General features: G+C 44.5%; 1 protein-coding gene across 2 annotated transcripts in view; it reads left to right on the top strand.

Annotated features, from left to right (window-relative positions):
* The first annotated feature begins 8,763 nt into the window (after positions 1 to 8,763).
* LOC127584701 (adenosine kinase-like) overlaps positions 8,764 to 16,985 on the top strand; it is a 280,100-nt gene continuing 271,878 nt past the window's right edge. Inside the window, exon 1 of one of the 2 annotated variants that reach the window (XM_052041589.1) lies at positions 8,764 to 8,894. In XM_052041589.1, coding sequence (XP_051897549.1) covers positions 8,836 to 8,894 — 59 coding nt within the window. In that variant the 5' untranslated portion in view covers positions 8,764 to 8,835. The remainder of the gene's footprint in view (positions 8,895 to 16,985) is intronic. The other variant, XM_052041590.1, reaches the window with a different exon arrangement.

Raw genomic sequence — 16,985 nt, 5'->3', positions numbered from 1 at the left:
GGTACACTAGTTATTGGAAGGCCAATATTCAGATGCAGCAAGTGACTTGCAGAGTAAATGATATGTTAGCCAAGGTGAAACCCGACGCAAACTAGAAGAATAACACCTCGTTTTCCAGGTGGATAGTCTACAACCCAGTGGTATGAACATTGAATTTTACAGTTTCAGGGAAGGTTTACCTCCTGTTTCCACCCCCCCCCCCCCCCCTTCCAGTCCACCTCCAGTCTTCCCATTTTTGTTTCTTTTCCACGTCTCCCCTCCAGCTCCCCCCCATTACACATTTTCATCCTCCTTCCCCTCTGGGATCCATCCACCTATCACCCACACACTTCACCCACTGTATCCCCTCCCCCATCTGGCATTCATCCAGACAACTGAAAACAATGTTGATGAACTAAAACTGATACTGACCTACTAAAGTGAACTGAGGGACTGCTGTATGCTCTGATTCACTGAAACACCTGACTGCACCATACCACCTGAGGGCTTCTCAATTCACCGGGTGGACCATATGGCATCCTCAGGCAAAGTAAGAAGCGGAGGAGTCTGCCTACTAATCATCTCCTTATGGCGTTCAGACATGACAGTCCTGGGGAGTTCCTGCTCACCTGACTTGGAATATCCAATGGTGAAGTGCCGCCCATACTTTCTGCCATGGGAGTTCACTTTAGCTATCCTGACATCAGTCTACATCCTACCCAAGGGGACATGAAGCCTGTACTCAGTGCGCTATATTCCATATCAACAGGCTTGAAATGGGATATCCTGAGGTCCTCTTCATTATAGCTGGTGACTTCAACCAGGCCAACTTCAAGAGTGTGTTACTGAAATACTACTGGCATGTCTCCTATCCCAGTAGGGGCCCGAACACTTGACCATTGCTACACAACCATCAAAGAATCCACCCCCTGCCCACACTTTGGTAAATCAGACCACCAGGCTGTGCTCCTTCTCCTTGCACACAAACAGAAACTGAAATATGAGGATCCAGTACAGAAAGTCATATAGTGTTGGTCTGAGGAAATAGATGAGCTTTTACACGATTGCTTTGAGTCAGAAGACTACTTCATGTTCAAAGACACAGCAGCCAACCCAGATGAGTACGTCACCACCGTCACTGACTTTAACAGCAAGTGTGTGGAGGACTGTGCCCCAAAGAGGTCAATCCAGGTGTTAAAAACTGGAAACCATAGATGAATCAGGAGATCTGCTCCCTACTGAAGTCCAGGACTGCAGTGTTCAAATCCGGTGATCCTGATCAATACAAGAAATTGGGATACAACTTTTGTAAAGCTATCAGGGATGCCAAGAGACAGTATCAGTCCAAAATCAACTCCCAGACCAGCCATCATTTGTGGCAGTGCTTATGTGCTACAACGGGCTATAAAACTAAGTCAGGAAGCATTGCTGACAACAGCACATCCCTTCCTGAAGAGCTTATGCATTCTATGTGCATTTTGAATAGAAGGGGAATGTCACCACCCACCCCAACAGCTTCAATCCACCTGTACCCACAGTCACTATTGCAGACATCAGATGTCTTCCGGAGAGTAAACCCTTGGAAAGCATCTGGTCCAGATGGAGTCCCCAGCCATGTCCTTAGATCCTGCACAGATTAGCTGGCAAGGGTATTTGCAGACATTTTTAACCTCTCCCTACTTCAATCTGAGGTTCCCACCTACTTTATCATCCCAGTACCTAAGAAGAATCTCAAAAAAAGGGTGAGTCAGAGTACAGGAAGGAGATAGCCTAGTGGCATGGTGTCAGGCCAACAACCTTTCCCTCAATGTCAGCAAAACAAAATAGCTGGCCATTGACTTCAGGAAGGGGGGTGGTGCACATGCTCCTGTTTACATCAATGGTGCTGAGGTCGAGAGGGTTGAGAGCTTCAAGTTCCTAGGAGTGAACATCACCAACAGTCTGTCCTGGTCCAACCATGTAGGTGCCAAGGCCAAGAAAGCGCACCAGGGCCTCAGTTTCCTCAGGAAGCTGAAGAAATTTGGTATGTTCCTGTTGATCCTCACCAATTTTTATAGATGCACCATAGAAAGCATCCTATCCGGATGTATCACATCTTGGTATGGCAACTGCTCTGCCACAACTGCAAGAAACTGCAGAGAGTTGTGGACACAGCTCAGCACATCACGGAAACCAGCATCCCCTCCATGGACTCTGTCTACACTTCTCACTGCCTTGGTAAAGTAGCCAGCATAATCAAAGACCCCTCCCACCTCAAATATTCTCTCTTTACCCCCCTCCCATCAGGTAGAAGCCTGAAAACACGTACCACCAGGCTCAAGGACAGCTTCCATCCTGCTATTATAAGACTATTGAATAGACTTCTTGTATGATAAGATGGAATCTTGACCTCACAATCTACCTTGTCATGGCCTTGCACTTTATTGTCTGCCTGCACTGTAACTGTAACACCATATTAGAAGCAGAGAACATAGAAAACCTACAGCACAATACAGGCCCTTCGGCCCACAAAGTTGTGCCGAACATGTCCCTACCTTAGAAATTACTAGGCTTACCCATAGCCCTTTATTTTTCTAAGCTCCGTGTACCTATCCAAAAGTCTCTTAAAAGACCCTATCGTATCCGCCTCCACCACCATTGCCAGCAGCCCATTCCACGCACTCTCCACTCTGAGTAAAAAACTTACTCCTGACATCTCCTCTGTACCTACTCCCCAGCACCTTAAACCTGTGTCCTCTTGTGGCAACCATTTCAGCCCTGGGAAAAAGCCTCTGACTATCCACATGATCAATGCCTCTTATCATCTTATACACCTCTATCAGGTCACCTCTCATCCTCCGTCGCTCCAAGGAGAAGAGGCCGAGTTCACTCAACCTGTTTTCATAAGGCATGCTCCCCAATCCAGGCAACATCCTTGTAAATCTCTTCTGCACCCTTTCTATGGCTTCCACATCCTTGCTGTAGTGAGGTGACCAGAACTGAGCACAGTACTCCAAGTGAGGTCTGACCAGGGTCCTATATAGCTGCAACATTAACCTCTTGGCTCCTAAATTCAATTCCACAATTGATGAAGGACAATACACCGTATGCCTTCTTCATCACAGAGTCAACCTGTGCAGTCGCTTTGAGCGTCCTATGGACTCGGACCCCAAGATCCCTCTGATCCTCCACACTGCCAAGAGTCTTACCATTAATACTATACTCTGCCATCATATTTGACCTACCAAAATGAACCACTTCACACTTATCGGAGTTGAACTCCATCTGCCACTTCTCAGCCCAGTTTTCTATCCTATCTATGTCCTGCTGTAGCCTCTGACTGCCCTCTACACTATCCACAACACCTCCAACCTTTGCGTCATCAGCAAACTTACTAACCCATCCCTCCACTTCCTCATCCAGGTCATTTATAAAAATCACAAAGAGTAAGGGTCCCAGAACAGATCCCTGAGGCACACCACTGGTCACCGACCTCCATGCAGAATACAACCTGTCAACAACCACTCTTTGCCTTCTGTGGGCAAGCCATTTCTGGATCCACAAAGCAATGTCCCCTTGGATCCCATGCCTCATTACTTTCTCAATAAGCCTTGCATGCGGTACTTTATCAATTGCCTTGCTGAAATCCATATACACTACATTTACTGCTCTTCCTTCATCAATGTGTTCAGTCGCCTCCTCAAAACATTCAATCAGGCTCGTAAGGCAGGACCTGCCCTTGACAAAGCCATGCTGATTATTTCTAATCATATTATGCCTCTCCAAATGTTCATAAATCCTGCCTCTCAGGATCTTCTCCATCAACTTACCAACCACTGAAGTAAGACTCACTGGTCTATAATTTCCTGGGCTATCTCTACTCCCTTTCTTGAATAAAGGAACGACATCTGCAATCCTCCAATCCTCCAGAACCTCTCCTGTCCCCATTGATGATGCACACGTCATCGCCAGAGGCTTAGCAATCTCCTCCCTCGCCTCCCACAGTAGCTTGAGGTACATCTCATCCTGTGCCAGCGACTTATCCAACTTGATGCTTTCCAAAAGCTCCAGCACATCCTCTTTCTTAATATCTACATGCTCAAGCTTTTCAGTCTGCTGCAAGTCATCACTACAATCACCATTCTTTTCCATAGTGAATACTGAAGTAAAGTATTCCTTAAGTACCTCTGCCATTTCCTCCGGATCCACACACACTTTCCCACTGTTACACTTGATGGGTCCTATTCTTTCACGTCTCATCCTCTTGCTCTTCACATACCTGTAGAATGCCTTGGGGTTTTCCTTAATCCTGCCCACCAAGGCCTTCTCATGGCCCCTTCTGGCTCTCCTAATTTCCTTCTTAAGCTCCTTCCTGTTAGCCTTATAATCTTCCAGATCTCTAACATTACCTTGCTCTCTGAACCTTATGTAAGCTTTTCTTTTCTTCTTGACTAGATTTATTACAGCCTTTGTACACCATGGTTCCTGTACCCTACCATAACTATGCTCAGAAGGCTCCCAAACTGGCCCATAAATTAAATTGTAAAGCAATTAATCATGACATTCCCAAAATCCTTGACCGGGTGGGACACAATACCAAATGCAAGGAATGTATTTATATTAAGGTGTCAGTCTCCATCTCCAAACCCTCAAAATGGCTTTTGGACAAAAAACACTTACTGTTTCACAACAATAGTGAGCACGCCCCATAATTATTTTCTGTTCCATTATGCAGAATTATGCAATGCAAATTTATGGCTTATGCTCCCACGTCTCGTCTTTCTATAACCCTTTGAGCTATTTAAATTAAGATTTCACAGTACAATGTTAATACATATGTTGTGAAAATTACAGAATCTGCTCACACAGGAGGAGGCCATTCAGCCCATTGTCTCTCTCTAACTCCCATTGAGGCCTGTGTCTCAGTTTCTTTTTTAACTGCCCTGAACATTGAACTACCTTTGAAAGTTACTGTAGAATTTGATTCCTGAGGAGACATGTCAGGGATCTGACAGTTGAAGCCATGTCACCTCTAATTATTCTGTCAATTAATTGTGACCTATGATTATCAGCCCATCAGAGGTAAAAGTTTCTCCCAATGTGCTCCATTAAAGCCCCTCATTAAGTTCAGCGTCTTTCATAGAGTGTTATGACAGCATCTCCGATCACTGCACACAACTCCCTCTACACTGTCACCACACTAGTAAAGGAGCTCTGAGCACTGAAGATGGGGCATCCCACCTGAGAACAAAGAGCAAGGAAAGACACTGGGGTTAGAGGTCACCATTTGTTCACTGGCAAATCACAGAGTTGTAAACAACCATAAGATATAGGGATGGTGGAAACAGTTAACTGGGTCTTTCTATGGAGAACTGGATCAGTACCTGAAAAAGAATGATTTCTAGTGCTTTGGAGAAAGACCCATAGCTTTGGTCAATTATGTTCTCGAGGTTGTAGATATCAAGAGAGAGGATGTGTTGTTGTTAAATAATATTAAGACAGATAAATCTCCGGGGCCTGACGGGATTTTCCCCAGGCTGCTTCGAGAGGCTAGGGAGGAGATTGTTGAACCGCTGGTAAGGATCTTTGAGTCCTCGTTGTCCACAGGGATGGTGCCGGAGGATTGGAGGGTTGCGAATGTTGTCCCCTTGTTCAAAAAAGGTAATAGGGATAGGCCAGGGAATTATAGACCGGTGAGTGTCATGTCTGTGGTGGGTAAGCTGTTAGAAAGGATTCTAAGGGATAGGATTTATGAACACCTTGGGAATCATGGACTGATTAGGGACAGCCAGCATGGCTTTGTGAAGGGAAGACCTTGCCTCACAAGCCTGATAGAGTTCTTTGAGGAGGTGACCAGGAAGATTGATGAGGGCAGTGCGGTGGATGTGGTTTACATGGATTTTAGTAAGGCGTTTGATAAGGTTCCTCATGGTAGGCTTCTTCAGAAGGTCAGAGGCCAAGGGATCCAAGGAAGCTTGGCTGTGTGGATTAAGAATTGGCTTGCATGGAGAAAGCAGAGAGTTGTGGTGGAAGGAGTGCCCTTGGATTGGAAGGCAGTAACTAGTGTTGTCCCGCAGGAAATCGGTTCTGGGACCTCTACTTTTTGTGATATTTATAGATGACATAGATGAGGGGGTGGAGGGCTGGGTTAGTAAGTTTGCGGACGACACTAAGATCGGCGGTGTTGTGGATAGTGTGGGGGGCTGTTGGAGCTTACAGAGGGATATTGATAGGATGCAGAGCTGGGCTGACAAGTGGCAGATGGAGTTCAATCCGGAGAAGTGTGAGGTGGTACACTTTGGAAGGACAAACTCCAGGGCAGAGTACTGGGTAAATGGCAAGGTACTTGGCAGTGTGGAGGAGCAGAGGGATCTGGGGGTTCATATTCACAGTTCATTGAAAGTTGCCTCACAGGTCGAAGGAGCAGTTAAGAAGGCCAATGGGATGTTGGCTTTCATAAATCGCGGGATTGAGTTTAAGAGCCGCGAGGTGATGATGCAGCTTTACAAAACTCTAGTTAGGCCACACTTAGAGTACTGTGTTCAGTTCAGGCCGCCTCATTATAGGAAGGATGTGGAGGCGTTGGAGAGGGTGCAGAGGAGATTTACCAGGATGCTGCCTGGATTAGAGAGTATTGGATATGAGGAGAGGCTTAAGGTGCTAGGGCTTTATTCACTGGAAAGGAGGAGGATGAGAGGAGATATGATAGAGGTGTATAAAATATTGAGAGGAATAGATAGTGTAGACAGTCAGCGCCTCCTTCTCAGGGCACCAATGCTCAAGATGAGAGGGCATGGCTTTAAGGTTACGGGTGGGAGGTTCAGGGGAGATGTCAGGGGGAGGTTTTTCACCCAGAGAGTGGTTGGTGCATGGAATGCACTGCCTGGGGTGGTGGTGGAGGCAGATACATTGGACAGGTTCAAGAGCTTGTTGGATAGGCATATGGAGGAGTGTGGGATGGGGGAATATGCGGGAGGAAGGGGTTAGGTAGTGTGAGGGTGGTTTGATGGATGGCACAACATGGTGGGCCGAAGTAGCCTGTTTTGTGCTGTATGGTTCTATGGTCCTATGAGTCACAAAGTCCTGATGATTTTAATTATTCCTGGAGCAAGAGTCCTGGGACAAATTATCATGAGTGAAAGATTTTAAGGAAGGAAGGAATAATGGGATAAGTGCAGGAAAATGACACTAAGGTAAAAGGTATTTGTCTTATTGAATCACAGATCAGCCATGAAATGCCAAATAACCTCTTTCCCTGTTATATTTATGTTCTTATCATCAAAAGGTTTCATTCAATCATTTTTGTTGCATTTGAAAGAGAATGCCTGAAACTTATTTACTTTATGACTCTTGTCAATTTGCTTTGAAAAGGTAAATAAGCAGAACAATATGTTTCACTACAACACACAGAATGCTGGAGGAACTCAGTGGGTCAGGCAGCATCTATGGAGGGAAATGAACAGTTGACATTTTGGGTCAAGACCCTTCATCTGGACTGGGAAGAAAGAGGGGAGATAGCCAATATAAAAGGGTGGGGGAAGGAGTGGAGCAAGAGCTGGCAGGTGACAGGTGGATCTAGGTGAGGGGGGAAGATAGGCGGGAGGAGGAGAGTGGGAACGATGTAAGAAGCTGGAAACTGAGAGATGGAAGTGACAAAGGGCTGAAGAAGATGGAATCTGATGGGAGAGGACAGTGGACCATGGAATGAAGGAAAGGGGGTGAGGAGGGGAACCAGAGGGAGGAATGTGTGGCTGATGGGTAGATCGAGAGGGTGGGGAAAGAGATGGGGCTGGTGGGACAAGGGAAAACAAAGTGGGAACAGAGGGGATTGATTACTGGAAGTTAGAGAAATCAATGTTGATGCCGTCAGGTTGAAGACTACTAAAGCAGAATATGAGGTCCTGTTCCTCTAATCTGTGTCTAGCCTCAACTTGGCTGTAGAGGAGTCCCTGGCCAGACATGTCGGTACGGGAATGGGAAGTGGGATTAAATTGGCTGGCCACCGGGACATCCTGGCTATTGCAGCGGACGGAGTGAAGGTGCTTAACGAAATGGTCTGTCTCTTGAGATGGAGAAAGAGAGATCAAGAAAGGAGAGAGAGGTGTCAGAGATGGACCAAGTGTGTACCAAGATGACCAAATGCTTCACTACATTTGATTTATACATGTGAATGTGAAAGGTTTTTGAGAACCTTGGCAACTTCAGCTAGGTTTTTCACTTTAATACAGTTTCCACAAAAAGTTTAGGTTCCTAAAAAAATCCCTTCGTTATGTGAACATTCGTATTGCGAAAGGTACAATAAACCCGGTAAAAAGCAGTAAATCAACAGCAAATGGTACTTGTTCCACAAGCTGAAACTTACAAGATGTTTATTAAATGATCATTGTCGCCAGATGGAAGAGCCCAGGCATCAAGAGAGCCCATCCCCCAATTATAAATGGATTGTCTCTTGAATGGACTCTTTCCAATGACCCAATAAAAACTGTTAAATATTCCTGTTTTTTTTAATACCTGTGTTTGAAAGAAACAGGCTGTCCCGGGTTACGATAGGGCTCCATTACTGAGAACTTTTTGTAAGTGGGAAATGAACAGAAACGGCTGTGACGGGAGAGCGGCCGCCGGCCGGCCTGGGACTGTGAGTGAGAGACGGGGGGGCCGGCACTTCGACCACGGCAACCTGCATCGACACACGAGACGGCGGCAAAGTCCTCCTCCTGCTGGCGGCGGCGGCGGCGGCGCGCACGTCACTGGCTCCTCCCCCCGCGGCGCGCGCACATCACTGGCTCCTCCCCGGCGGCGCGCGCACGTCACCGGCTCCTCCCCCTGGCGGCGCGCGCACGTCACCGGCTTCTCTGAGCCCGCGGCGCGGCGAGAGCGATGGCAGCAGATGAGCCTCAGCCGGCGAAGAAGCCGAAACTGGAAGATAAGCCCCTCAGGTAAAAAATAAAGTCAAATGGCTGCTCCGCCGACGCACGCTCTAGGGTGGTGGCCGTTCCCTGGCGGGGTTACTGCTCCCTGGCCGAGGGTGGGGGAGGACACGCCGGCAGTGAGGAGGAGGGAGGTCGGACTGGAGGCGGCGTCCGCTGATGGTGGGCCGCCGCCGCTCGGCCCTGTCCCCCTCCTGCTTCTGCTTCCCCCCCCCCCCCCCCCCCCCCGGGCTGCCGGCAACCCTTTCTTCTCTCTCCACCCCCCCCCCCCCCCAAAGGTGTCGAGAGACCCCGGACCGCCGACAGCCCCCGGCCGGCGGGCTTGGTGCAGAGAACTGCTGCCAGCTGTCGTTCAGAAGTTGCGTGGGTTTACAACAAAGTGCAGCATGTTCTTGCCCTGAAGGTCGGGCACAGCATCAAACGGTTTACAGGCGGCAGGATAAGGCCTGTTCAGTCACGGTGTGAGCACAGTTCCACCGCGCAGATCAGGGTGCCCAGGCTACACCGTGTGGTTGGTTTTGCTGGTAAAAAATTTTGAGTTAAATCCTGGCCAAAGTAAACCTCACTTCGCATTACTATTATCACTTTCAGTAAGTGAATGAACATCCTTAAAGACAGTTTTTAATTACATTCATCACTGCACACATTGAACATCGTTATTGGTTACAGAATATCATCGATCCAGTACAATTGAGTTTTCTTTCAGATTTCCACTTTACATTTAATCATTCAAATTTTAAATTTAGATAATTTACCAGTTTACTACAATTTTTAGTTCTTAAAATTGAAAGCTATGATTGCTTGCAGTTATGGATGCATTTTACTATCCTGAACAGAATGATTTGGAGTAACGGTAAGCAACAATGCAAACGATTTATAACCTTGTGAGAAATTGAATTTACCTGTGATCTTGAAGTTCAGTTTTGTTGATAATGTGAGCTTTTATCAATGTTTAAGATGATTTACCAAAACAAATTAAGTATATTGGTGACACAATGCTTAAATAACAAACTAGTGATACCGAGATCTGGACTTGCAATCCAAGGACCAGAATTCAAATCTCACCATAGCAGCTGAGGAATTTAAAAACTGGTTAATAACTTGAAATTAAAATAAAGTGGTTCGGGAAAGCTGAAAGTGCTGGAAATCTGAAATAAAGTGGCCAGTCAGCCCACTGGGTCTATGCTCTCTCCCAAGAGTGCAATCCCATTAGTTCCATTTCTCCTTTCTATATCTACCTGAATTTTTGCCACTTCTCTCACAAGTGCCTATTCAGGTCTTGTTGATTCTTTTTGCCATATTCCTTCAACTAAGGAATAATTTAGAGTAGCCAAATAATCTATCAAGAAATATTTGGGATGTGGAAGGAGCCCAGAGCATCTGGAGGAAACCCACGTGATCATGGAGAGAACATATTTTTGGTGTTGTTGAAGAGAGAGTATTGATTGCTTGTTAGTCATTGCTTGGAAATGCTTGGAGATTGTCTGGAGATGCAAGCAGAGGAAGATGAATGGAGGCAGAAAAATAAGTGCTGGAACCATGAAGATCAGAACAGAGGAGTTGGAAATCTGAAAAAGACTGTTGTGCATAACACTGTGGGTAAGACAGCATCTGTGAGACAGAAAAATGAGACATTGCAGATTGATGACTTTGTGTTAGTAGAAGTAATTCTAATCCAAGGAGGAAATGCTGATTATCTGAAATTGTTCAATTCACTATCGAGTCCTAAGGGCTGCAATATTCTTTTGAAGATGATGTGCTGTTCATTTAGCTTGTGTTGCGCTGGTTTGAACAGTGCAAGGGTCCAAAAAACAGAGACCAGAGTGAGTGTGGGTCAAGCATTTGGAGGCTCAAGGTCACTCTTGTGGATTCATTGAAGGTCTTGTCTAAACCACTCACCCAATTTCATTTGGCTGGTGTAATTTCCTTAAATCTCTAAATTTCTGTTCTGGAGCCACCTTGCTAACAATTCTACTACTAATTGCAGACTCCACACATTGTAATCATGGACTTGCCATTTTATTAAGTATCTACTGCATAATGCCCACTCTTCCAAAGAAAACAACTTCAGTTTACTCAGTCTTTCCACAAAGCTGAAAACTTCAAGTTCTGACATCATCTTCATTAATCTCTACAACATGTCTGGTGCAATCATATCTTTACTGTAATCTGGTGTCCAGAACTGTACATTGCTCAAGCTGTAGCCCTAGCTAGTGTTGTTAGCAGCTCTAGTATAATCTTCCTGCATTTATTTTATGCTTCAGCTAACAAAAGAATATCATCCTGTATGCCACCTCAACCATCTTATTGATCTATACTGTTATATTCAAGGATCAATGGATATGCACTCCAAGCTCCCTCTGTTCTTCCATACCATTTCCACATCCGCCACCCATTGCATTCCTCCTGGCTTTATTGCAGCTTTCCAAATGCATAGTTCTCTGGATTAAGTTTTATTTGCAATTATTTCTGCCCAACTTTCTTTATCTGCACTCAATCATTCATAGAACACTACAGCACAGTGCAGGCCCTTCAGCCCACAATGTTGTGCTGAATGTTTATCCTGCTCTAAGATCTATCTAACCCTTCCCTCCCACTTTCGTCCTCTCTGTCAATAACACTGCCAGTTTTTGTATCATTTGCCTCCAAAATTCAGGTATAAGCGATAATGCAAAAGCAAGGATTGAGTACTGATCCTGTGGAGCCCTACTGGTAACAGTCTTCCAGTTAACAAAATATTCATCAATCATTTTTCATTACTTCTTGCCGCTTAAGCTGATTTGCTGCCCTGAAGTATCTCTAACTCAAGTGCCTTTCCAGTTACATTTTGAAAATAATTGAATTGCTTTCCACACCCCTTTAGGCAGTGGTTTCATGTCAGAAATACTTGTTCTGCAAAGTTTTTCTTGCATTACTCTTGGGACTTTTGTTAATCTTTTGCAGGTGATACAAAAATTGGTGATGATGTAGATAGGAAAATTGTCTTAGGGTAAGACTTTCTGATGAAGGGTCTTCAACCTGAAACATTAACTCTTTCTCTTCCCACAGATGTGGCCTGACCTGCAAAGCATTCCCAGCATTTTCTGCTATAATTTAGATTTCCAGCATCTGCAGTTTTATTTGATCTTCAAGGCCTTCATTGGTTGTGCTATGGAATACTTGAGCAAGTGCATCTTTATAAAACATTGGTTTGGCCACACTTGGAGTTTTGTGTGCAGTTCTGGTCATCACACTAGGAAGGATGTGATAGCACTGGAGAGGGTGCAGAGGAAATTTGCCATGATGTTGTCTGGAATGGAACAGTTTGGAGGAAAGACTGGATAGGTTGGGTTGTTTTTCCTGGAGTAGGGGAGGTTGAGGGTGACCTAAGGAGATGTACAAAATTGTGAGGGGGTAATAGACAATAAGAATCTTTTTCTCATGGTGCGAGTGTCTAAAACAAAAGGGCACAGGTACAAGATGATTGGTAGGAGGTTTAGAGGGGATCTGATGATTCTTTATTTCACATTGAGTGGTTGGAATGTGGAATGCACTGTTTGAGGAGGTGGTGGAGGCAGAGAGACTCTCAACATTTATGTGTTTAGGTAAGCACTTGAATTGCCAAGGCTTCAGATCAGGTGTTGGTATATGGGATTGGTATTGATGGGTACAACAGTCAGCATGGGCATGAAAGGGTGAAGGATTTGTTTCTATGTTGTCTGACTCAGACTCTTATTCTTGAGACCTTCACCAAAAGGAACAATTTCTCTTTTTACCTTTCTGGACTCTTGTTGCTTTATAATACTGCCAACGAATTGCCTTTAAACCTTGGGGACACTAGTCTACAGATGCTGGAGTCTGGAGCAACAATCAATCTGCTGGAAGAACTCAGTGGGTCAAGCAGCATCTGATGCAGGGTTTTGACCTGAAATGTAAACAATTCCTTTCCTCCCACAGATGCTGCTTGACCCATTGAGTTCTTCCAGCAGATTGTTTGTTGCCTTTAAACCTTTGCTCTAATGACAGCAATCCCAAATTCATAACTCCCTCATTATTGGGATCAATCTACTAAAATTCTGGAACTTTTCCAGGGCCTTCGCATAGTATTTGTAGTGTGGTGACCAGAATTGGAAGTAATACTCTAGCTGTGCACATCACACTTTATAGATGTTCAATGTAACCTGCTTCAGTATTCTGTTTCTTTTTATAAAGCTCAGGAATCCACTTAGATCATGTGAACTGGCCACAACAGAAACAAAGTGTTATGGATTCTAGAAATCTAAACTAAAAACCAGAAATACTCAGCAGTCAGGACACCATTGGGGAGAGAGGAACCTTGTTAATGTTCTGTTGGTCTGCAAAATTTCTTTGAATTGAACAATAATTATTCTCTTTTCAGTGCCTGATCTGAATTTTCTGGTGCTCTTTTTAAAATAAAATCCTTGATGATTGTATTTCAATTTATAGATTTCTTGTAACATCTTGGAGTAAGAATTCTACTTTCTTTCCAGTTATTAACATCGCTAGCTGTTCCAAATTCCCCTGGACTTGTTCTATTTAATATTTAAAAGATAGGATTAGCAGTTCTTCATTCCTTTGGCTGCATTCTGTTTCTTATTTATTCTGTGCCTTTGGCTCTTAATTCATTACTTTTAACATGAATAGACCAAATGCTTCAAATAAAAAAAACCCTGCAGATACCAGAAATCTGAAACAAAAACAGAAAATTAGAGGAATGCTCAGCAGGTCAGATGGCATCAATGGAAAGATAACAGAGTTAACGTTTTAGGATGAAGACAAGTCATCAGAACTGGAAAAGACAAAAAGTTTGATTTAAGTTGGAGGGGACCAGAAGATTGGAAGACAACCAATGTGATTCCCTTGTTCAAAAAGGGAGGATGACAAGGTGGGGATCTGCAGGCTATCTAGTTTAATGTCTCATTGGCAAAATACTAAAGTCAAAAATCAAAGAAGAAATAATTCATTTTATACAAGTAAACCTAGTCAGCATGGTTTTATGAAAGGTAAATCACGTTTGACAAATCATGTGAACTTTGAGGATGTGACGGAGAAGAATTGATACAGGGGAACCTGTAGATGCAGTATATTTAGATTTCCAAATGGCATTTGACAAGGTGCCACACAAGAGGCTGGTGCATAAATTAAGAGCCCAAGGTATTGGGGGAAAGTGTATTAGCATGGATTGAAAACTGGCTATCAGATGTAAAGAGTTAGAATAAATGGATCCTTTTCAGGCTGGAGGGCTGTACCCCTGGGATCGCTGCTTTGTCCTCAATTGTTTACAATTTACATTAATGATCTGGAGAAGAGAATGAAATGCAAGGTTTCGAAGTTTGCTGCTGATATAAAAATAAGTGGAAGAGTATGTGATGAGGGCATTGTGATTCTGCAGTGGGTTATAGGTAGATCGAATGATAGGGTGAAAACCTGGAGATTAAAGTGGGAAAGTGTAAATCATTCTCTTCAGTAAGAGGAATCAACAGGTGGGTTATTATCTATATGGAGAGAGACTGCCAATGAGCAATGTTCAGAGGGATCTAGGTGTTCTAGTGTATGAATCAGATAAGGTACCCCATGCAAGGCTTATTGAGAAAGTAGGGAGGCATGGGAACCAAGGAGACATTGCATTGTGGATTCAGAACTGGCTGGCCCACAGAAGGCAAAGAGTGGTTGTTAAAGGGTCATATTCTGCATGGAGGTCTGTGACCAGTGGAGTACCTCAGGGATCTGTTCTAGGAACCTTACTCTTTGTGATTCTTATAAACGACCTGGATGAGGAGGGATGGGTTAGTAAGTTTGCGGATGATACAATGGTTGGAGGTGTTGTGTATAGTACGGAGGGCTGTCAGAGGTTACAGCGGGACCCAGATAGGATGCAAAGCTGGGCTGAGAAGTGGCAGATTCAGTTCAACCCAGTTAAGTGTGAAGTAGTTCATTTTGGTACGTATATAGCTACAGGTATAATGCTGCAGCTATTTAGGACCCTAGTCAGACCCCACTTGGAATACTGTGCTCAGTTCTGGTCACCTCACTACAGCAAGGATGTGGAAGCCATAGAAAGGGTGCAGAGGAGATTTGCAAGGATGTTGCCTGGATTGCGGAGCATGCCTTATGAAAGCAGGTTGAGGGAACTCGGCCTTTTCTCCTTGGAGCGACGGAGGATGAGGGGGGGACCTGATAGAGGTATATAAGATGATGAGAGGTATTGATTGGGTGGATAGTCAGAGGCTTTTTCCCAGTGCTGAAATGGTTGCCACAAGAGGACGTAGATTTAAGGTGCTGGGGAGTAGGTACAAGGGAGATGTCAGGGGTAAGTTTTTTTACTCAGAGTGGTGAGTGCGTGGAATGGGCTTCTGGCAACGGTGGTGGAGGCAGATACGCTCCATCTCTTTAAGAGACTTTTGGATAGGTACATGGAGCTGAGGAAAAATAGAGGGCAGTGGGTAAGCCTAGTAATTTCTAAGGTAGGGACATGTTCGGCACAGCTTTGTGGGCCGAAGGGCCTGAATTGTGCTGTAGGTTTTCTGTGTCCTAAAATGTTAGCAGGCAAATCCACAAGTATTAAGGTAAATGACATGTTGGCCTTTTTAGGGAAGTTATTGGAGTTTAAGAACAGGAAGGTTTTGTTACAGTTGTCCAGTGTGTTGGTGACTTCACTCCTGGAATATTATGCACAGTTTCATTCCCCTACGATTTAAAAAAAGATATGGTAGCTGTGGAGGCAATCTATAGGAGATTTACCGGGTTAATTTGTGGTGTGGGTGGATTACCCTGTCAAGGGAGTTTAGATGATTTGGGTCTCTATTCCTTGGAGTTTAGAATAATGAGAGGTTACCTTATTCAAACATTAAGATCCTAAGGGGGCTTGACAGGATAGATATTAAGATGTTTTCACTAGTGAGAGAGTCATGAACAAGGGCCAGTCATTTAAGTAGAAATTTCTTCTCGGGGTAGTGAATTTCTGAAATTCTCTGCCCCAGAGGGTGGTGGAGGCTGGATCATTAGATGCAGTGAAAGTGAAGATAGATAAATATTTGAAAGATCGAGGAATTGAGGGTTATGGGGAACTGGCACAGAAGAGGAGTTGCAGCCAACATAGATCAGTCATGATCATAGTGAATGGTGGGGCAGGCGGATGACCTACTCCTGCTACTGTCTTGTGTTGTGCAGGGAAGATGGGGAGGAAGGATGAAGATAAAAAATCTGCAGTAGGTCGATTCTTGGTTTGCTGTGGACACGAGTTGTTTACGGACCAGTTAGAAAGTGACAAAAGAAGTGTGCTGCACATAGGTCAGGGAATTGCTGATGGTGAGGAGGTAAAAATTGAGCCACCACCTGTGGAGGACTTGCAGCAAGAGTGACCTGTTCTGATACAGACAGGGAAAGTAATTTGAATCTGGAAGGTTGCAACATGCCCAGGCAGAAGATGAGGTGGTGTTCCTCAAGCTTCCATTGGGCCTCAATATAACAGAGTAAGAGGCCACAGATCTGTTATATCCCTGAGTGCTGCTTGCATTTTGTTTTTATTTCAGACCAAATTTTTTTTTTGTTCTGTTGGTTTATCTCTCCTCCCTCTTACTGCCCCAACTGTGTTCCATCATAAATGTTGTTTACTTTTTGATTTATAAAGTTGGGTCCTCTTTGTTAGGCTGTGTTTAAATACAAGTGTTTTTGCCAACTTATTGTGGTCCTATCCTTTATATTCCTTAATGGCCCTACATTTGCTAATTTTCCCCTTCCCTCTCTCATAGCCCTCCATTTCTCTCATTCAAATGTCTAAGAGTCTCTTAAATGTCCTTAATGTATCTGCCCCATAACCTCTGCTGGCAGTGCATTCCACGCACCACCATTCTCTGAGTAAACCCCTGATACCTTCCTCCAATCACCTTAAAATTATGTCCCCTCATGTTAGCCATTGTCATCCTGGGAAAGTCTCTGACTGGCCACTCGATCTATGCCTCTTATCTTGTACACCTCTATCAAGTCCCCTTTCATCCTCCTCCTCCTCTCCAAAGAGAAAAGCCATATCTCACTCAACTTATCCTCATAAGATGCTCTCCAATCCAGGCATTATCCTAGTAAATCTCCTCTGTACCCTCT

The sequence above is a fragment of the Pristis pectinata genome, chromosome 30 (genome assembly GCF_009764475.1).
Source record: "Pristis pectinata isolate sPriPec2 chromosome 30, sPriPec2.1.pri, whole genome shotgun sequence".
In the NCBI taxonomy this organism is placed as follows: domain Eukaryota; kingdom Metazoa; phylum Chordata; class Chondrichthyes; order Rhinopristiformes; family Pristidae; genus Pristis; species Pristis pectinata.
Note: the sequence above shows the minus strand (reverse complement) of the source record. Positions and strands in the feature narration are given on the sequence as shown.